This window comes from Trachemys scripta, chromosome 1 (assembly GCF_013100865.1).
Source record: "Trachemys scripta elegans isolate TJP31775 chromosome 1, CAS_Tse_1.0, whole genome shotgun sequence".
NCBI classification, from domain to species: Eukaryota; Metazoa; Chordata; order Testudines; family Emydidae; genus Trachemys; species Trachemys scripta.
The window spans coordinates 177,920,348-177,944,165 of NC_048298.1; the positions used below are offsets into that span (position 1 = coordinate 177,920,348).

The window sequence follows — 23,818 nt, forward strand, 5'->3', positions numbered from 1 at the left end:
TAAAAAGCAACAGAGGGTCCTGTGGCATCTTGAAGACTTTAAGTCTTTAAGGTGCCAAAGGACCCTCTGTTGCTTTTTACAGATTCAGACTAACACAGCTACCACTCTGATACTTGACAAAATTTGTAAGGTTAGCTCTGTGGTCGATGAACATCAAGCTTTATATCTTTCCTATAGAAAAGGAATAGGAGAGTGGTAGATGGGGATTATTTTGAGATTTAACATGATTTTCTTCTATCTTCAAAGATGCAGTTTTGCCCTTAGCCAAAATGAACATCATCTCTCATTCTTGTCAATGGGAATGAAGCCACAGGCTGCCCTCAGCCAAGATGGCCACCATTTCCCTACACTGTTAGCTGATAAAAGTGAGGATTCCTTTAGTAAAGGTGGCCACCACATCCCATTGTTTCCAATGAGGCAAAAGCCAGCCTGCCATTCAGAAAGAGTGTGGCCCTTTAGTCACTATACAGGTGATTCAGGTGTACGAAAGGGGAATGTTCAAATGCAGGACATGAAACTGAGGTGGGGATCTGGAAGATGAGGCACAGCAGGGGTGGAGGATGTGGAGGGTATAAGGAATGTGAGTAGAGATAGTGATAGGGAATGTAGAAGGATCAGGAATGGAGACTGGGGCATAAAGAGGGACAGGGGGATGTGGTGGGGTGGTGGGATGGTAAAGAGTCTGTTGGATGCAAGAAAATGAAGCCTTGTTTGAACCCAGTTTTTTGAAATGATACTGGACATGCCTGGCAGCTAGACCATGTTTATCACTTGATCAGGTACTTTTAGACATAAAGAGACCAAGAGAGCACGTTTGGAAAATGTGGAAGAATAAGAGATTGCGATGGGAAGGGGCTGGTGGGTGGGGAAGGAGGCAGGAGGGTGACAGAGCCAGAATTTTGAGAGCAATAGAATGGCATGTCTCCTGCCATAGAAGTTAGAAGAGAGCAACTCCCGATCCTCTGAGTAGTATTGTGGGGCAGGAGGGCATATTTGTGTATACACTTAAGGTTGAATTTTCAACCAGAAAGGAAATATAGATATTGGCAGTGGGAACTTCACCTAAAAAGTAAAAAGTCAGAGACAGGAGTCGAAAAAAGTCCCCCACTTCAGTTTATAATTTTTTTACAATCTCTCATTTTTGGCTTTGACTCATAAGTTTTGAACTCTTATGACTGGCAGTATTGGGCTAGTCAAGATGCACTGTGTCAGTGGCCAAGAGGAAATTATGAGTTCTAGTCTCAGTTCTTCCACTGATTGGTGTTACTTCTGTGCGCTTCATGGTTCTTGTTATTGGCCAAGGCCTCCTAGTGCTTACTTTAAGAAGCAGGTAAGTATTATCCACCCACTTAATGGCACTGCTTTGCTGAAGTAGTTCTGGGTACTTGGCTTAGCTATTTGTAACCACTGGACAGCATTCCCCTCCTAAGCCACTAATACAATCTGATATATTTCTCCTGTCTAACAAATACTTTTGCAAACCAATAGTAAAATGTGTCACATAGTGACTGGTTTATACTGAAGATAACAGCATATTGCTGCTGTTGGTTATTCCTTTAGTTCAATTGGTAAAGGTCTGTGCTGTGGACTGATGGGAGGGTCATTATGGTTCTACAGGATGCAATTTGAGTTTTGTTTAACAACAACAACAAAAACCTAGGAAAAGACTACATGCAAAATACTACAATCTCTTAAAAGAATGTTAAAGTTGCAAAGTCTAATATTCAAACATAAAAGAGGCCAAAATTAAGGTGACTAGGACAACCATAAATTTGCCTGCTGTTCCATATGCATGAAGGCACAACCTTTAGTTATATGATCACACACTATTTTTCCAACAGAACCCCTGCCTTATTCAATATATAAGATCGATGGAATTGTGAGAATGAACCAGGATTGTGTAGTGAATAAGGCTAGAGGACCCCATCTCATTTACTTTGGAAGTTGGAATGTGGGAAGAGAATGAACCAAAGGACTGTAAGAAGAAAAAGGATAGTCTTGTAATTAAGGTAGTTGATTTCCATCCAAGAGAACTTCTTTTGGTCCCTAGATCTGCAGCAGAATTCCCTTATGATGCTATACGGGCAAGTTGTCCAAAGCAGAATCACAATTGCAACCAAAGTTAATGGGAGCTGTGGAGGTTCAGCACCTCAGGCAGTGTGGTCTGAAGGAATGAGCCTAAGCTTGGAATCAGAGCTCATCCTGAGTTCTTATCCTGGCTTTGTCACATATTTACTTGGTGGCATTAGATAAAATACTGTGTTTTAGTTTTCCCATCTGTAAAATGGGAATATTAATACTCTCCTATCTCTCAGGCAAGTTGTGAAAGTAAATTAATTAATGTTTGATGCACTCAAGTACTTCTGAACATAAGCCTTTCTGGAGCTATGATGAGACAGAAAAGTTAGGGGGATCTTCAATTTTTTACTGTCATAGAAAGTTTTTAAACATTGTAATTTTACAATTCACTTTAATTATTTCTTAACTTAAAAATAATCCCTGTTCTGGGGATGAGAGGTACCATGTAAAATTTTGGTGTGATTTGTTTCTTTTGGGGGGGGATTTGGTTTGTGCATGAATATGTGAGTTAGAAATCAGGATTTTATTATGGGAAACTGACTTAAGCCCTGACTTTACAGCAGCTACTAATACTGTAGAATGTATGGGATGCAGTTCAGTGGTTCTCACATAGATACCACATTTTGAATTGAGAACCAAATTGAGAAAATCTGGATAAAAATGAAGTAATATTAGAGATCTGCTCCTATTTTATGCCCCTAAACTTTTGACCATGTCTTATCTTCTTCCTGCATGGATGCAAACATCCTTAGTAGAAACAAAAAGTATTTATTTATTAATTTATTTATGAGTAGTTCCATATCTAAAATTTTAACATGAAACAGTCTTGTATTGTTCCAGTGGTCACTAAATTTAATAAACAGGAAAGAGAGATAATGGGTGAAATTCTTCACCGATTTGTTCCACATGAAATCACATTTACTTCATTGGGGTTACACCAAGGGTAAGACTATAGACTTTGTCCCAAAATAATAAGCAAATATTTAGAGCAGGGGTCGGCAACGTTTGGCATGTGGCTCACCAGGGTAAGCACCCTGGCGGGCCAAGCCAGTTTATTTACTTGCTGATGCGTCAGGTTCAGCCAATCGCGGCCCCCACTGGCCATGGTTTGCCATCCCAGGCCAATGGGGGCGGTGGGAAGCGGAGCGGGTGAGGGATGTGCTGGCTGCGGCTTCCCGCCACCCCCATTGGCCGGGACGTCGAACTGCAGCCAGTGGGGGCCGCGATCGGCCGAACCTGCCGCATTAGTAGGTAAATAAATTGTCCCGGCCCGCCAGGGTGCTTACCTTGGCGAGCTGCGTGCCAAACGTTGCCAACCCCTGGTTTAGAGTATTGAGCGGGGGGGAGGGATAGCTCAGTGGTTTGAGCACTGGCCTGCTAAACCCAGGGTTGTGAGTTCAATCCTTGAGGGGGCCACTTGGGGATCTGGGGCAAAATCAGTACTTGGTCCTGCTAGTGAAGGCAGGGGGCTGGACTCGATGACCTTTCAAGGTCCCTTCCAGTTCTAGGAGATGGGATATCTCCATTAATTACATTAAATTAAATTTGTTAGCTTTGTCAAATATACTTGACACAGCGGTGTATGTCACCACTGTAACCACTTGTGTGTGCCTTAAAAGAGTCTATTTGGGATGGTCACAATAGATAGCAGGGACCACTATAGTTAGGGGAAATCATGGAAATAATTTTGGAAACAATTTTCTCACACATTTCTTTCTAAACTATTCAACTATCAGGCTAAAATTTTTCATGCTAGAGGCCTGGTCTATACTACCCGCCTGAATCGGCGGGTAGAAATCGACCTCTCGGGGATCGATTTATCGCGTCCCGTCGGGACGCGACAATCGATCCCCGAATCGGCGCTCTAACTCCACCAGCGGAGGTGGTAGTAAGCGCCGCCGACAAAAAGCGGCAGAAGTCGATTTTGCCGCCGTCCTCACAACGGGGTAAGTCGGCTGTAATACGTCGAATTCAGCTACGCTATTCACGTAGCTGAATTTGCGTATCTTAAATCGACTCCCCGCTGTAGTGTAGATGTACCCTTAGTCTTTGCTTCAAGATGATTTGTGTGTGGAAGACTGAGCAAAATCCTAATAATAGTATAAATATATAGGAAAAAATGGAAATAAGATGTGTGACCATCTTTATCTTAATCACTTTGCTTATATGTTGTATCCCTTTCCCCCAACCTTTGTCTATTTTTATATGTTTGTTTTTTATCTTTTTAAAATGTGTTCTTTGGGCCAGGAACTTTGTTTTTACAGCACCAAGCACAATGGGACTTGTATTCTGACTGAGGCTTTAGCACACAATAATTTAGCATTAGTAAAGACTCTGGTCCTGTAATGTTATCCGTGCATATGGACCCTGGCATCCATGTGGATTACCAGTTGTCAAGAGTCCACCTGCATGGATCTCTTCAGGATCAGGGCACCAGTTTGGAGAAAATTGTTTCAATAGTTTTGCAGTTATGAAAGGTTAAATTCAGCAGGCTAAAAGGTTTAGACTGATTCAAAGTTAATGTAGTATAGGGCATTGGTCTGTCTTAATATCTGAGTCATCTCAGGGTATGGCTACTGTTAAGGCTGGATCCCCACTTTGAACTTCAGGGTACAAATGTAGGGGCCTGCATGAAAACTTTTAAGCTTAACTACCAGCTGCCACCATTAATTTTCCCTCCCTGGGAAGCCTTGAAAAACCTTCACCAATTCCCTGGTGAATACAGATCCAAACCCCTTGGATTTTAAAACAAGGAAAAATCAATCAGGTTCTAAAAAGAAAGTTTTTAATTAAAGAAAAAAAAGGTAAAAATTATCTCTGTAAAATTAGTATGGAAATTAACCTTACAGGGTAATCAAACTTAAAGAGCTCAGAGGACTCTCCTCTAGTCTCAGGTTCAAAGTACAGCAAACAAAGATAAACACTCTAGTAAAAGGTACGTTTACAAGTTGAGAAAACACAGGAAAACTAACACACCTTGCCTGGCTATTTACTTACAAGTTTGAAATAGGAGAGACTTGTTTAGAAAGATGTGGAGAACCTGGATTGATGTCTGGTCCCTCTCAGTCCCGAGAACGAACACACTCCCAAACAAAGAACACAAACAAAAGCCTTCAAATCCCCGCAAGATTTGAAAGTATCTTGTCCCCTTATTGGTCCTTTAGGTCAGATGCCAGCCAGGTTACCTGAGCTTCTTAACCCTTTACAGTTATGACAGCTACACTACAGGTACTACCATGGCACAGCTACACTCCCATAAGTAGATTCTTCCTACGGCAATAGAATGTTTTTTTCTGTCAATAAAGGTAATTCATCTCCCTAAGTTGCAGTAACTAGGTCAGTGAAATAATTATTCCATTGACCTAGCCACGTCTATCCTGGAGGCTAAGTTGGCTTAACTGTGGCATTCAAGCATGTGAATTTTCCACACCCACTGAGCGACACTGCTAGTTCAATTTAAATTTTAAGTGTAGAGCAGGCCTCAAACTCGGGATCGTTTCAATATCAGTGTTTTAAGGCATAAGTACAAAGGAGCAGAAGTAAAGTTGAGATTTCAACTTGAACATTTCATGTCTGCACACCTGAGAGCTTGATTTCTCTGCCTTAATATTATGTTAATACTATTTGTTGGTTAGTTTTTTTCATAGGATGTATTTAACTTGTTAATAATGCAAGGTCTGTATTCAATTTTGACCTACATTGTTTTAAAAAATAAGTCCCACTATGCAGTTCGTTTTGCTGTGTTGTCTCATGGATTTTGAAATAGTGCTGCTGATAATCCCAATGGACTAAACATGAATGAACTTTTAAAACAAAAAGGACATTTAAAAATAAACTGCTATTTAATGTTTCTGATGCACAATGAGTAATATAATTTATACTTTTAACAGTACAGCCTCAGATAATACATCTTAAAAATGAAACCACATTTGAAAATGGTCAAACAACACTGATATGTGAGGCAGAAGGAGAACCTGTCCCAGAAATTACTTGGAAAAGAGCCATCGATGGAATAACTTTTTCTGAAGGTGACAAGGTAAACCAGCATTTCATGTATGTTTCTACAGGATTAGAGATAAGTCTAAATATGTATTGTCATTTGTTTTGTTGGTTTTTTTTAATTGAAAACTAATGTAGAAAACAATTAACAGGCATATGTTAGAACTGGAGGATGCCCTTATGTTTACAAGGTCATAGCACTGTGGTATAAAAATCCTAAAAAATTAAATGAAAATATGAAACAAAATATGCTGTCAAATTATTAAAAGTCCAACTGTCAAAAATTAGAGTTAAACTTTTAAAGGTGTCCTCTTATTTTGGGTTCTTTAATTTCTTGGTGCCCATCTTGAGACATGTGGAACCCAATTTTTAGAGGTGCGGCTCTCCCACAGCTCCCATTCACTTTAGCTGGAGCTTTAGGTGCTCAGCACTTCTGAAAATCGATCTGTAGGTGTCCAAAGTTGGGGACCCAAAAATTGAAGCAGCCAAAATGAAGAACATTTTCGGAAACTTCGGCCTAAACCTTCTGCACCTTTTCTTTACTCCTCTTATTTATTCTTCTCTCTGCATGTTTTTTCTTTTGCTCCCAACTTTCCTTCTTACAGCTCAGAGAGACTCTTCACCCCACTAGAACTACAATACATTTGTTTCTACAATGTTTTCTTTCATAACTGAATGGGATGGGAAAGGATAAGATTCTTCCAATATAAACAAAAGCATAAATAGATGACAGTTATTGTGGGAACAAAGAACTGTGCAGGAGGGGAGTGGTGAAGGGCAGACAGGTATTAGAAAAAAGGCATAATTTTACCCCTAATCATGTCAACAGCAAGACTTCAGCTGATTGCAATAGGAGCAGGAGCAGGGCTACAGGAGGGGACTGAGTCAAATATTTAAAAATTTCCCTTTCAGTGGTTTCACAATGCTATTTGCTTGCTGGTATTTTTTTTCTTTTTTCATGTACATTTTGGAGTTTCTCTGCTTCATTTGAAGGGAGTGAAATGGCATCTTGATTGGTGGCAAAAATGAGAATATTGAGTACAGGAAGCAGAGCAGATGGATTGTTGTAGCCACTCAAGTTAGAGATATTTCCGTATCTATAATACCATTACTGAAAAATAACCGTACAGTGATTCTGCCAGTCAGATTCTCCCAGAGCCAAACAGTGTACAGGGAATTAGTGAATGGAAGAAAAATGCACATTTTTGCCTCCTCAAGGATCTGATCTAAAGTGAAAAGAAAATAATGGAATTACCTTCATTGACGTCAAGTGGGCTTTGCTTGAGGCCCTTCCTTTACTCCCTGCACTCTGATTGGATGAGATATTCCCCTTTCAATAAAACAATATAGATGAATATTTGCAATTTTATATCATAATCTTTCCAAGAAATATAGATTAAAACAGAAGCAAAAGACCAACTGAACTATTTTGAGTTAAATTTTTCCAATGGTAACATCCTTCTATTGCATGTACAAAGGGCAAAATTTCTGGTGTTGGAATGTACCTTAGGATAGCTTTGCCATATCAACCAGTGAACTCAAATAAATTCCATTAATAGTTTGATAACTTTTTGAGCAATCTGGCCCTAAGTATTTCCCTATATTTCATACAGTATTATGCTTTCCATACATTGTGTGGAAGGTTAAAACTCTGTGTGTCAGTATTAATCCATGTTGCACCTCTTTCTTTTTAGATTGTGCATCAACCTAAAAAGGTAGTGATGAACAAACTCAGTTCAGCTACCTTTTGTATGCTTAACACACTGCACATAAAAGGTCAAAAGAAATGGGATTCAAGAGGGTTGTACAATTGCCTTTTGCTTTTACCATTGAATGTCCCTCTTACTTCATTCATTGCTCATCCGGACAATATTTGATGGGGCAGAGATTAAGTCACCGGCTTGGAAACTTGGAGATTCAGTTTGGAGTTTACTTATACCTTCCCCAACTCACTTGTATTTGAACCTTATTACAGTGGCATGGTGGAAATTTTGTAAGCAATGGTGTGTCCTCTCTGTATCTGTTTACATTTACATTTAGATTGTATCCTGAAAAAGGAGTTTATTTTTAAAAAAAGAGCTTTTATAGATACGGTACTTGTAACACCCAAATGAAACATTATGATCAACAATTCTGACCTGCATAGCATAGACTATAAAATGTCTCCAATAATTCCTGCATTGAGCCCAATAATTTATTGTTCAGCTTTGTGGGTAGTATTTATTTAGTCTGTTCAGGGAGCTACCTGCACTGTAAGTGAGGTGAGCCTACTCTGTCACTGATCTTTACTGGCTAAAAACTAATATTGGAATACATTGCAACAATGCATATTATGACTTTACTTCAAAAGTTCTAATTCCTTTGAAAAATATTAGCACATATAAATAGAGGACACTTATGTGATTGTCACTAGTTTTAAATTTAGCACATTTTTTGGCCTAGACTGCTGTGGTATAATCACTAGCTTAGCTTTAAGCACATCAGCTCCACATTCACAAACTATGGGCACAAGTATGTATCCCAATTAGATTTCTCTCTCATTGAAAGACTCTAGCTAAATTGTCTCAATTGTCTCGTATTGCTAGCAAGTAGGACATTGTGGCTGTTAGCTAACTTTAAATAAATAAAGCTATTTCCTTCCTTTGGAAATGATAGGAGTATTATATCACTAGCCAGTTTAGCCTGTACCAGAAAAGAAGTATATTTAGCTACATATTAAAGTCTCTCAATAGACAGTATCATTTTTTCCATTTGTAATATTTGTCAGACTAGTCATCTGTTTCTCATTAAAAAAAGAATGGAAAGATGCCACCGTTTTTAGCATTTGTTTTCACCAAGTTTATTTGTCAACAAACATGTATAATGAGATTACAGGGCTTCTGGGCTACAAAATCAACCCAATATATGCTAGAATGTGACTCTTGGGCAGTAGCTCTTAACTTGTTCTACTTGTTCCACTTCATGCTATTAGATGAGCTGAACGTGAATGAGAAAATAAAGTTTTTCAGTAATGACTCTTATACTATTTCTTCTCAATAATAGTAAGAAGAAGAATACTGGTGCATGTCATATATTTTGGTTATTTCTGGATGTGGTACCCTCCTCTTTGGCAGAACCTAATCTTAAAATAAAAAAAGTTACTAAGTGGAGTTTTTTTAATTTGATCCACTATTCTGCCATGGATAGAGTTTTGACTGTTGTGCAGTAGTTTTTTTCCAATCTGATTGAATTATCTCTAATTGAGAATGAATAACCGAGAATAAATTAAAAATATGAAGGTTGCTCAGCATTTTTTATTTAGATGAATCATTTATTTGAAAATAAATATTAAAACTTCTTGTTCAGCATTTGCAAATCAAATCCTAAACATTTCATGTGGAACATTACAACTGTAGATTCCATCAGTAATATTTAGAACCCAGAGTATAAAAATGTTTTAAACTGTGAAACATATTAATATTAAAATTGCCAATAGCACAAGTGTTGTGTGTATATATGTATATAATTAAAAAAAAACAATTATTTAACACAAACACAGACACTTAGGACCTAATCCAAAGCCGATGGAAGTTAATGTAAAGAACTCATATTGAGCTGAATGGGCTTTGAATAAAGCTCTTGTTTAAGTAGATAAGCCTATATTATTACAAATGTATGTCATTAAACATATTTGTGTTCAAACTATCGAAAGTAGTTCTTTAAAATATTAGAGCTGATAATGAATTTGGTCTTTATATATAGATTCTTAAGCTGCAAATGTTGTTAATATCTAGTTCCTCAGCCTTTATTGCAAGCTTTTGCTGCCCCTTTTACTCAGTCCAGTTTTGTAATTACAGTGCAAAAGCCTTATCAAGTAAGTAGCTTACACTTGTGATAACTTTTTTATTTTACATTAAAATATTTAATTGTTTTTTTTCAAAATATATAAATAGACCACTACAATTACTATGAAACTGAATTGATATGTATGTTATACAGTACAATTAAAATATACTGAGAAACCAAATGTGGTCCCTTTTTAACTCCTCAGCTTGTATAGCCATTCAAGAGGCCCCTTGAAGGTATGTGTGGAAAACCAGTAGACTGGCCTGTGATGCCCACGAAGCCTTTAGTTTTCCACCTACCCAAGGGGTCTCTTCAGGTGTCACCCCATTAGTGCACTACAGCCGTGGTGGAAGGGTAGCCAGGACAGAATCCAGTCATGACAAGGAAATATAATGGGTATATCCTATATCGGGGATTGGCAACCTCTGGCACGCAGCTCGCCAGGGTAAGCACCCTGGCGGGTTTGGCCAATTTGTTTACCTGCCGCGTAGGCAGGTTCGGCTGATCGCGGCTCCCACTGGCTGCGGTTCGCCGTCCCAGGCCAATGGGGGCCCAGCCTGCCAGGGGGCTTACCCTGGCGAACTGCGTGCCAGAGGTTGCCGACCCCTGTCCTATATAAACAAATCAACCAAAACTGTACCTGCATTATAGGTGTTGTGATAAATATAAAGGGAAGGGTAACAACCTTCCTGTATACAGTACTATAAAATGCCTCTTGGCCAGATAATATGGCTGGTACCTGACCAAAAGGACCGATAAGGGGACAAGATACTTTCAAATCTGGGGGAGGAGGGAGAAGGCTTTGTTTTGTCTGTTCTTTGTCTGTCTGTTCTGTGTACTTGCCGGAGACAGATCAGGAAAGCAAGCAATCCAACTCCATTACTATTAGTAAGTACTAGTGAAGGAATGCGTTAGCTTACTTTTATTTTGGCTTGTGATTTCCTTTGTGTAAGAGGGAGGTTTATACCTGGTTTTGTAACTTTAAGGTTTTGCCTAGTGGGGAGATCCTCTGTGTTCTTGAGTCTTTTGTTATTCTGTAAAGTACTTACCATCCTGATTTTACAGAGGTAATTCTTTTACCTTTTCTTTAATTAAAATTCTTCTTTTAAGAACCTGATTGATTTTTTTCATTGTTTTAAGATCCAAGAGTTTGGGTCTGTGTTCACCTGTACCAATTGGTGAGGATATATTTTCAAGCCTCCCCAGGAAAGGGGGTGTAGAGGCTTGGGGGATTATTCTCAAGCCTGCCCAGGAAAAGGGGTGTAGGGACTTGGGGGGATATTTGGGGAAGGTAGGGCTCCAAGTGACCCTCCCTAAATGTTTGTTTAAATCACTTGGTGGTGGCAGCGTTACTTAATCCAAGGAATAGAGGAGTTTTTAACCTAAGATGGTAGAAATAAGCTTAGGGGGTCTTCATGCAGGTCCCCACATCTGTGCCCTAAAGTTCAGATTTGGGAGGGAACCCTGACGGTGGACTAGAATACATCATTAGGCTATAAATAAAGGAACATTGTTGTTCATGATTAAGTTGTTTTAAGATCTTCTAATAAAATGTGTGCTACAGTAGGCAGGCACAACAGGGGTTATTTAAGAGTGCTTGTGGCAGGCTTAGATATTCCTTGCTTTTGATTTTGTTTGTTTGACAGACTCTGTTATTTCCACTGTTTGACCCACACAGTTCTTCATAGATTTTTAAGGACACAAGGGAACCATTATAGTTATTTAATCCAACATCCTGCTAATACAAGCCATAGAATATCACCCAGTGAATCCTTAATCTAGCCTAACAGCCTGCAGTTGAATTAGAACATTTTTTTAAAAGAAAAAATCACATATTTCAAAGAGACTCCATTTGATGGAAAATGTATTATATCCCTTGGTAATCTGTTGCCAATGATTAATTGTCCCCATCTTATTTCCAGTTTGAACTTGGCTGACTTGAACTTCTAGCCATTAAATCGAGTTATGTCTTTATCTGCTAAAAGAAAGAGCTCTCTAAAATCAGGTGTCTCCTCTTTTTGTAAATAACTGATCAAGTTGCCTCTTTACCTTCTTTTTAATAAGCTATATAAATGAAGCATAGTGTAAGGCATATTTTGCAGACAACAAATTATTCTAGTAACTCTTTTCCAAACACTCTACAGTGTTTCAACATCCTTTTTTAAAGAGTGGACACAGAACTGGACACACTATTCCAGTAGTGGTCGCCCCAATGCCATATACAAATATAGTGTCTCCATATTTCAGTTTGATCGTCTCCTCTTTATGCATCCAAGGAACATATTAGCCCCCTTTGCCACATCACCACTCTGGGAACTCATGTTCAGTTGGTTTAATAAATTTAGCTAAGAGCTCTTTAGACACATACACACACACGCACACACACAAAAGAAGACTCACCAACCTATTACAAAACAATCCTATTTGTATTTACTCACAGAATCTGCCAGACATCACAGACATGGATACAGTACAAACAATATCCCTCAGTCTTGAATTAACTAGCTTAAATATCCTAGTGATTTGTCATTTGAAAACTTATATTTATAGTTAAAGGAGGTTTATTTCCAAAAATTTGTAAATTTGAAATTAAACCATGTTTTATGCATACAAAAAGGATTACATAAAACAAGATTTGGCATAAATAATGTCACTTTAATATGAAAGGCCTTGAAGATTTAAAATATTTACTGCTCATATTACTGTTATGTTGCATGGTAAAACAATGGAAAGTGTTCATTCTGTGAAACTGTCAAAGAAGATAAAGGTAGTCCCACAGAAGCGGCATACAGTACTCTAAAAAAACCCAAACCCACTTTTATACTTGAGATTTAGCTGAAAGATGCCAAAATTGTATACACTTCTTTTGGGCTTAGGCTGAGGTTAGCTTTGGAACTCTGTGGGATTCTGTGGATCTCATATTGGAGTTGGGACAAGATGTTGGCAAAGTGGAAATTACACCTTTGTTATGGATCAATCATTGCCTCCTCTATTTGAGGTCAAGACACTGACCTGTTTTCATGGTTTGCCCTCAGAGGATAGAAATTTCATGCTCTAATAAGAATATAACATTAGGGATCTATTATCGACCACCTGACCAGGACGGTGATAGTGATGATGAAATGCTAAGGGAAATTAGAGAGGCTATCAAAATTAAGAACTCAATAATAGTGGGGGATTTCAATTATCCCCATATTGACTGGGAACATTTCACTTCAGGACGAAATGCAGAGATAAAATTTCTCGATACTTTAAATGACTGCTTCATGGAGCAGCTGGTACGGGAACCCACAAGGGGAGAGGCAACTCTCGATTTAGTCCTGAGTGGAGCGCAGGAGCTGGTCCAAGAGGTAACTATAGCAGGACCGCTTGGAAATAGTGACCATAATACAATAGCATTCAACATCCCTGTGGTGGGAAGAACATCTCAACAGCCCAACACTGTGGCATTTAATTTCAAAAGTGGGAACTATGCAAAAATGAAGGGGATAGTTAAACAGAAGTTAAAAAGTACAGTGACTAAAGTGAAATCCCTGCAAGCTGCATGGGCGCTTTTTAAAGACACCATAATAGAGGCCCAACTTCAATGTATACCCCAAATTAAGAAACACAGTAAAAGAACTAAAAAAGAGCCACCGTGGCTTAACAACCATGTAAAAGAAACAGTGAGAGATAAAAAGACTTCCTTTAAAAAGTGGAAGTTAAATCCTAGTGAGGCAAATAGAAAGGAGCATAAACACTGCCAAATTAAGTGCAAGAATGTAATAAGAAAAGCCAAAGAGGAGTTTGAAGAACGGCTAGCCAAAAACTCCAAAGGTAATAACAAAATGTTTAAGTATATCAGAAGCAGGAAGCCTGCTAAACAACCAGTGGGGCCCCTTGATGATCGAGATACAAAAGGAGCACTTAAAGATGATAAAGTCATTGTGGAGAAACTAAATGGATTCTTTGCTTCAGTCTTCACGGCTGAGGATGTTAGAAAGATTCCCAAACCTGAGCTGGCTTTTGTAGGTGACAAATCTGAGGAACTGTCATGGATTGAAGTGTCATGAGAGGAGGTTTTGGATTTAATTGATAAACTTAACATTAACAAGTCACCGGAACCAGATGGCATTCACCCAAGAGTTCTGAAAGAACTCAAATGTGAAGTTGTGGAACTGTTAACTAAGGTTTGTAACCTGTCCTTTAAATCAGCTTCTGTACCCAGTGTCTGGAAGTTAGCTAATGTAACGCCAATATTTAAAAAGGGCTCTAGAGGTGATCCTGGCAATTACAGACCGGTAAGTCTAACGTCTGTACCAGGCAAATTAGTTGAAACAATAGTTAAGAATAAAATTGTCCGACACATAGAAAAACATAAACTGTTGAGCAATAGTCAACATGGTTTCTGTAAAGGGAAATCGTGTCTTACTAATCTATTAGAATTCTTTGAAGGGGTCAACAAACATGTGGACAAGGGGGATCCAGTGGACATAGTGTACTTAGATTTCCAGAAAGCCTTTGACAAGGTCCCTCACCAAAGGCTCTTATGTAAATTAAGCTGCCATGGGATAAAAGGGAAGGTCCTTTCATGGATTGAGAACTGGTTAAAAGGCAGGGAACAAAAGGTAGGAATTAATGGTAAATTCTCAGAATGGAGAGGGGTAACTAGTGGTGTTCCTCGGATCGATCCTATTCAACTTATTCATAAATGATCTGGAGAAAGGGGTAAACAGTGAGGTGGCAAAGTTTGCAGATGATACTCAACTGCTAAAGATAGTTAAGACCAAAGCAGACTGTGAAGAACTTCAAAAAGATCTCACAAAACTAAGTGATTGGGCAACAAAATGGCAAATGAAATTTAATGTGGATAAATGTAAAGTAATGCACATTGGAAAAAATAACCCCAACTATGCATACAATATGATGGGGGCTAATTTAGCTACAACAAATCAGGAAAAAGATCTTGGAGTCATCGTGGATAGTTCTCTGAAAATGTCCACGCAGTGTGCAGAGGCAATCAAAAAAGCAAACAGGATGTTAGGAATCATTAAAAAGGAGATAGAGAATAAGACTGAGAATATATTATTGCCCTTATATAAATTGATGGTACGCCCTACCTATAGACTGTAGCTGGCTGCTCTAGGGTTTCTGTGGTCCTCATACTTTCTTGACCCTAGTTAATCATGTTAATGTGACTGGTCAGTGATCTACCTCAAATGATAGATGAAGATCAAGATCTTTGTGCATTGGTGGTTCTTCTAGGGCCTGTCTGCTCCATACCCACTTAGCTGCACGTTGTCGGATTTATAGACCTGTCCCAATCACTGCACACCAGACAGCTCCTTTTCCAGCCTCTAGGCCTCCATTCAGCCATTCCGGACTCTGGCAGCCTCCAGAAATCTTATGAGGTTGAGTTATCTGGGTAGATAACAGTTGAGGGATAACTGATGAGTTTTAACAGAGCTGGCTGAGGTGCTTTCTGGACTGTCAGTGTTGATTTGAAATAAGTCTTGTAACACTGAAGAAATTCCAGAGGACAGTAAGCAAGCTAATGTGCCGACCTTTTAAAAGGGTAAATATACCTGTCACCCTGACATTGAGCTTGGGAAATATAATGGAATGAATGATGGGGGACTTGATTAATAAAGAATTTAAAAAGGGAATATAATTAACGCTAATCAACATTATAAAAAACAGATCTTGTCAAATTTGTGGAGAACTGGGAAACATCTGATTTAATTTTATGAATGAAATGTGAGTCAGTTTTCCTTCTTATCCTGCATTGTTGCCCACTGAAGGGGTTAACATCTTTCTTGAAATATGATAAGCAATGCAGCAACTGAGAGGAAGTCACTTAATGTGAATGAACTATCAGAAACTAGCTAACTAGGGGGCAATTACTGTAAATCCACAGATGCATAAATAAGACTGCAGAAATAGCACCTCCTTGTGGAAAGTTACATATACTGGTTTTGAGTGGGTTCAGGAGTCCCAGCAGACAAAGAACTGAGAATGCATAAAATGGGAAGATTGCTATAGAGAAGGGTTCACATTCACTCAGCCTTAGAACTGACATGAGACTTTCACCAAGAGGAAATAGTCTTGAAATCACGATTTGAGGACTTCAGTAACTCAACCAGGTGTTATGGGTCTTTTACAGGAGTGGGTGGGTGAGGTTCTGTGGCATACTATGTGCAGGAAGTTGAGACTAGATTATCATGATGGTCCCATCTGGCCTTAATATCTGTGAGTCTAACCTTGCTGGAAAGGTTGAAAGACTTTGAAATCTACCAGAATCTCCATATAGAAGATGGGTGACAATTGGTAAGGCAGGCATGCATATAAGCTGTTCATTGTTTTCAAGTTATGTTTTATCTTTAATGCTTGTGTTCTAAATAAGTACTTTGCTTTATGAAGTCTGGCTGGTCACTGGTAAAACCTGTCATAGCCCTTGGAAGATAACAGGACCACAAGTGCTGGAGTAACCTCAGGCTTGCTAAAGTGATAACAGTGAAGGGCAGGAGAAATTGCAGCCTACATCCCCATTCTAGAGGAAGAGGAATGTTGGTTCCCACCCCAAGAGAGGTGACAACTGGAGGCCAGAGATTTAGTGGGGGTGCTTCCAAGGAAGTTACAATAGGGTTAGAGATGCAGTGACCCCAAAACTTTGCCAAAACTAACTTAATATTTATTTCTGATGATATTACAGGTTTGGTAGATAAAGGTAATAGTGTAATGTAAGGATTGGTTGTAGACCATATGCTATTTAACATTTTTTATCAATCACTTGGAAGGAAATAAAATCATTACTGATAAAGTCTGCAGATAACACAAAGATTTGGGAAGTGTTAAATAATAGGTTACTGATACAGACTGCTTAGTAAAGTGGGTGCAACCAAACAATATGCATTTTAATATAGACAAATATACATGTATGCACTTAGGAACAATGAATATAGGCCATACTTACAGGATATGGGACTTTATCCTGGAAAGCAGTGGCTCTGAAAAAGACTTGGGGGTCATGGTAGATATTCAGCTGAACATCAGCTCACTGTGGCCAAAAAGGCTAATGTGATCCTTGGATGAATAAATAGGAATAAACAGGAGTAGAGAGGTCATATTACCTATGTATTTGGCATTGGTGTGACTGTTATGGAATACGGTGTCCAGTTCTGGTGTCCATCATTCAAGAAGGATGTTAAAACATTAGACAGTTTGGAGAAGATTAAATGATTGGAAAACATGCCTTGAGGTGAAAGACTCATGGCGCTCAATCTATTTAGCTTATTGAGGGAAAGTTAAGGACTGTTTCTTCACTATTTATAAATGCTAACATGGGGAATACATATTTCGTAATAGAGGGCTCTTCAATCTTGCAGACAAAGGTATAATAAGATCCAAGTGACTGGAAGTTGAAGTTAGACAAATTCAGACTTGAAATAAGCCTCCCCCCCCCCTTTTTTTTTTTTTACAGTATGAGCTGGTTGAGAATTTTTCGACTGAACATTTTTCATTGTAAAATACTGATTGATTGAAACCAACTTTTTCTAGAAATACAAGTTTCCACAAAAAATTTGTCAGGAAAGGATTGTAAGGTCCAAGATGGGATTTAGAGAGAGAAAAAGGCAACCCAGTCCTATGGTTAGGGCACTCACCTGAACTCTGGGAAACCCAAGTTTAAGTCCTGTGCTGCCCAATTTGGAGCAGAGATGTGATCCTGGGTCTCCCACAGCCCAGGTGACTGTGCTGACCACAGAGCTGTAGAGTTAATGTGTCTCTCTGTGTCTCAATGAATATTTACACATAGGAATGGCTCCAGCAGGAGACATTGAGACAGACTAGATCAGACAGAGCAGGGACTTGAACCTGAGGCTCCCATACCTCCAGGGAGCTGGGCTATTTTCTGAGGTTTGTGGGTCTCTTTCTTTTCATAAAAAGTTATTTGTTTGGACTAAGCCCTAATTTAATTTATTGTTTGGCCTGATCTCTAAACTTACTTAAATACAAAGTTTACATTTTGTTAATACATTATGCAAATGAATGGATATATCCTGTCTAGTTGAATTTCAAGTTTAGAAATATCAGCCATTTAATCCTTCTGCTAATGCGCTAAATACACATGAAATGGATGCTGTCAAGTACTTTATGGGTTGTAATATTTCATGTAATGTTTTCAATAAAGTTCTAGAAGCTTGTAAATGACATTTCTTTCTCTGTGTTATATGCAGTTTTTCTGTGTTTATGTTGATCCCAGGATATTGGAGAGACAAGGTGGGTAAAGTAATGTCTTTTATTGGACCAATTTCTGTTGCTGAGAGAAACGAGCTTTCAAACTTACACAAAACTCTTCCTTAGGGTATGTCTACATTACAAAATTAGGTAGACCTAAATTATGTTACTGTACAGCCACCAGAGTAATTAGATTGCTTTTGCCATGTCTACAGTATGCTCCGTGTGTCAGCAGTTCATGTCAGCACCAGGAGCACTTGCACTGATTTAACTGTCAGCATGGGGCATTATAGGACACCTTCTGAAAGGCAGCAATAGTTGATGTAAGCAATGCAGTGTCTACACTGACATTATGTCAACCTAACTACGTCGACTGAAACACTATGCCTCTCAAAAAGATGGAATTATTAAGTCGGCATAGCAGGCAAATTGCATCAGTGGGAGTGACATATTGGTATAGATGCTTATACAGTTAGGTTAACGTAAGCTGCTTTGTGGTGTAAAAGTTAAATATATGGGGACACAGAAGGCTAAAGAACAAAACATAGCTGGGGGGAGGTAGGGGCTAGTGGATTATAGATTGTTGTAATAAACCATAAATCCAGTGCGTGTCCAGGACTTTGGAGCGGAGCCCGGATCTGGAGCGCAGAACAGCTCCGGAGCAGTGGAGCTGCAGGTTTTTGCCTGGAGCTGGAGCGGAGCCGGAGCACAGCTCCAAAGCCCTGGACACAATAAACACCCCCACCAGCTTTTGCCTTGAATATGTTTTAACTGCTCATGATAAACAATCTGTTCCACCTTGTATTTAGCTGTGACACTCTGTGTATGTCTACACTGCAATTGGATTCCTACGGCTGGCCCGCACCAGCTCACTCCAACTTGCCGGGCTCAGGCTAAGGGGCTATTTAATTGCAGTGTAGACATTTGGGCTCAGTCTGCAGCACAAGCTCTGGGACCCTCCTACCTCACAGGACCCTAGAGCCTGGGCTACAGCCCAGACGCAGACATCGAAACGGCAGTTAAACAGCCCCTTAGCCCAAGCCCAAATCAGCTGGGACAGGCCGCCATGGATTTTTAATTGAAATGTAGACATACCCTCTGAGTACATTTTCCAGACCTGAAGAAGAGCTTTGTGTAAGCTTGAAAGCTTGTCTCTCTCCCCAGCAGAAGTTGCTCCAATAAAAGATATTACCTTACCCACCTTTAATTTCTTTCCCTACAAATATAGTTTTTTTTCCCCCCATTTACCCTTCACTGATGATTTTCCCTGTTACACTGACAGAGAATGAAATTAATATGTTTTAATTTTTAAGCTTTTTTTATGCACCAGCATCTCCTGTCATATCAGTAAAGCTTGGAAATGAATGTTAATTAACTGCTGCTACAGCAAAAAACATCATAACACAAAGTATTGGTCTGTGGACTTCTGTATAAGCAGCAGCTATTTTATGTTTCAGTGATTTTCATATAGTTTTTCAATAGCTATTGTTTCTTTAACTAAGAATGGATATTGTTTCTGAAAATGCATTCAGTTGTTACAGTCATACAATGAGCATAGGATAGGAGACATGAAGTAGTGTACTGTAAGGTATCACCCAGAAATTTCTGAAATATGTAGCCTTTCAGGGTTTTATCTACTGTAGGAGTCTCTTTTCCAAAATCTGCTGTCACCATGGGAACTGTGATATAGTGGACCGAGAGCAGCATTGGGAGTAAGGGAACTTAGTTACATTCCTGACTCTGCCACTGTTTTGCTATGTGGCCCTTAGTGAGTCACTTAAACATTTTGTGCATCAGTTACCTTGTTAATAACATATCAATAATTGTTACCTAACCTTTGTGAAACAGTTTGAAATGTAGAATAAAATAGCGCTAGATAAGAGATGAGTGGTCCCTTATTAAGCATTATCTTTGCTTAGTATACTGACTACTTATAAAGCTTGTTCTGCTGTTGTTTAAAAAAACACAGTATAATGGGGAGGAATCTGTCTTTGTTTGAGACCTCCTTGTTGAACCTCATCTTATAAGGTGAATCTGCGCTCGAATGCCATCAATGTTTTAGCGGTCCCAGCTTCGTTTTGGGTCATTCTATAACCAAGTTTTTATTTTAGTGGTCTTTGGATATAGAATTCCCTACACATGTACATATGCTTATTGCTACATTCCACAAACCTAGCACAGGTGTGTACACAGGAGTGTACATATACACATGGTGAGGAGTTATTCATGATACAAGAGGGTGTAGGAGTAATAAAGTGACATTTAAAACATAGGTAAATTAACCTACATTTGAAGAAAAACTCCCTGAAACAGAGACTGGTTACATTCTAGAACATTATTTAAAGGCAAATATTTGAAGCCTCATTCCTTAAAACATTTAAAATTAAATTAGGCAAAGAACTAGAACATGTACTGTGAGGAATTATCTTGCATTGGCCGGAAGGTGGGGCAGGTGACCTAACAGGCTTTTTTTTAAATTTCATCTTCAATTTATGTAATTCTCTGGTTCTACAAACAAAGTGCAAGTACTTGCAAGGATGTGACACACATGTCAAAGGTGAGGGAATTAATACTATAAAGTACTCTTTAATTTATTGCTGCTACAGCTTAACCTACCTCACTGTACATTACAGGCAGCTGATATAATTTATTGTGTTAAGGCCCACACAGAAAGGATTGTAATACTCAGGCAAAACAGGATGAGTTAAGGATGGAATTACAATCTACAGACAGAGATTCAGCCTTAATACCAGGTACATTTCTGGTTTTCACAGTTTAAGAAGGATTTTGATAAACTGGAGAAGGTTCAGAGAAGAACCCCAAGAACAATTAAAGGACTGGAAAATATGCTTTTTAGTGACAAACTCAAGGAACTCAATCTATTTAGCTTAACAAAGAGAAGGTGAAGGGGTGACTTGATAGGGTCAATAAGGGGTGACTTATAGGTCAATAAGTACCTATACAGGAAACAGAAATTTGATAATAGAGGACTCTTCAATCTGGCAGACAAAGGTACAAGATTCAATAGATGGAAATTGAAGCTAGACAAATTCAAACTGGAAATAAGATGTACTTTTTTTAACAGTGAAGGTAATTAACAACTTACCAAGTGTTGTGGTTACCATCACTGGAAAATTTTAAATCAAGATTGATTTTTCTCCTCTAAAAGATAAGCTCTAGTTCGAAGAGGAATTAATTTATAGAAATGTCCTATGGCCTGTCTTATAACAGACTAGATGTTTGCAGTCAGACTAGATGTTTGCAGTGGTCACTTCTGGTTTTATAATCTATGAATCTTAACTTATAATTTATTTGGTTTCCCATTATTTATCATAATCTTAATATTTCTTTGAACATAACATTCACTTTTTATAGTAATAAAAAAGAGGAAATCTTTAGTGTAGAAGTTTGCATTAAAAAAACCATAATAGCCCAATAACATTGCTATGAATATGTGTAGACTAATTTTATGTGAAGGAGTATTGTTTAACCAATATATTTCAGTAGCCCCATTTGGAGTTCTGGTCTGTTGATCAAATACATATTTTTAATGTCTGTTAATTTTGGAAACATGCAAATGCATAAGCAGAAACTATAATGACTCTGTTTATGAGCTTTTATTCTTTAGCAAGTAAACAGTAGTTTAGTATGTGTGTGGATTCTGAAAACATATTTCCAGTATGAAATATATCCAGTTACTTAAGTCCAGATGTTCCAACACTTATTTTGAGTAGTATCTTACAGGTTCCGACTAACTTCAATAAGACTATGCATATTGTAAGTGTCTACTCAATGTGAGTTATAGCAGAATCTGGTCCCTAAAATTATTGTAGATATTTGATATGCTCAATTGAAATAATTCTGAGACTCATGGAAATTCTGTGTTCAAGAATTACTGAACTTATTCAACAAAAGTACTCTGCTCACATTGTGAACATTTCTGATTTTTTTTTTAAATTACTGTATATACATTGGACATTAATAATTTATTAATTGTCACTATTTTTGGCTATTTTATTTGTTAAAATACCCAAAGCAATCAAACCGTATTACAGAGGAGTCATTTACCAAAGTGGGGGGCAAAAGTGTTTCTTAAACTTTTTTTTTGCTTTAGCAACACTCATGTCATTTATATTTGAACAAACACATTCTTTTGAGAGTTGTTTGAGTAACTACGTTTCTGGACTTTGGGAAGTTGTAGTACAAAAGAAGTTTTATTCTAAGGCCTAGTCTTCACTTACCGGCTGGTCCGGAGGCACGCCATCGATGTTCTGGGATCGATCCCGGAAGTGCTCACAATCGACGCCGGTACTCCAGCTCGCCGAGAGGAGTACGCGGCGTCGACGGGGGGAGACTTCCGGCCGCGTCTGGACCGCGGTAAGTCCGGAGTAAGGTACTTCGAATTCAGCTACGTTATTAACGTAGCTGAATTTGCGTACCTTAGTCCGAAGTCCGGACTAAGTGTAGACCAGCCCTAAGACGTAAACCACAAAGAAGAATGGCATATAATGGGAACACTGCATAAACTTAACTATAGCAATATTATCTGACACTGAAATTAATTTCAGAATGGTGAAACTTGGCAGTTTCACATAGAGAAGGACACATGCAAACATTCTCTTCAGTTCACTTGTTGTTTTTCCAGTTCCTAGGCTGAATACATGATGATTGCTTCTTTGAACTCAATTCAATAATAAAAAGCCTCAGTGCATCTAATGGGTTCTGGTCCTTTAATCAGGTCGATCAGAGAAAATTGTAAAGATGTTTGTTTATTTACACCAGAAGAATTCCACCTCAGTTTTCTGTGCTGCTAGGCTGCAACCTCCCCCTTTCAACATGGGATAACATTCACTCGTGGTGCAATCAGAGCTGACTTCTGTTTACATGAGTGGGAGGTGCATCCACTTATACCAATGCTGAATCTTGCCCATGGACTCCGTTACCCAGGGTTATCAGAACCCCCAACAGGAACAACTTAAGTATTTCACTCCAGGCGGTGTAAGGAAGAAATCAACAGGAACTCAGCAATTCTGTCTGATCAAGGAACAATGCAAGTAAGCATGCTCTTGCCTAACACTGCAGGTTATTAGATTTAAGCACACACAGACATAAGCAATAGGCTTAGAACATCCCAGATATTTACATATATTCTGAGACGGTATTGAGTAATCGACAAAAGGTCAGTGCTGACCAAATGCCACCCTGCCGGGGAGTAAATATCTCAGGAAAATGTCTCTCCCAGGATAGCTCCCGAGGACTGCTCCCAAATACACTCTGTTATCTGAACTTTTTATAGCTAACTTCTACTAAACACAAAGGTCAGACTGACCCTAATAAATCATCACTTTTCCTAACTTTCAATAAACTTTTCCTATCAGAGGCGTCTAGACTCAAGGTTGTCCATCCACATATCTTCTTTCATTCTCAGTTAATTACTTTTTCCTCCCCTCCTCCCATACTGATTAAAACTGCCAGTAATTATGACCTTGCTTCTGAAACCCTCTCTCCAAATTAACCCTTAACTATTTGGTGTTCTATTTCATTAATTCATGGTGTCTGATTGCACATAATATGGTTGCAATTAGCTTTATCACATTCCGGGATATATGCCTCAAATCTAGAGTAACAACTCGACCAATCTGATTATCATATATAGCACATAGGGTCTTTACAGTGATGTTAACTACACTCAGTTGAGCAT

The 23,818-nt window shown here is 38.6% G+C and overlaps 1 protein-coding gene across 2 annotated transcripts in view; it reads left to right on the forward strand.

Annotated features, from left to right (window-relative positions):
• Positions 1-23,818, forward strand: part of NCAM2 (neural cell adhesion molecule 2) — a 526,501-nt gene that overhangs the window by 330,381 nt on the left and 172,302 nt on the right. For both annotated transcript variants that reach the window (XM_034792868.1, XM_034792859.1), the window contains exon 8: positions 5,970-6,115. In XM_034792868.1, coding sequence (XP_034648759.1) covers positions 5,970-6,115 — 146 coding nt within the window. The remainder of the gene's footprint in view (positions 1-5,969; positions 6,116-23,818) is intronic.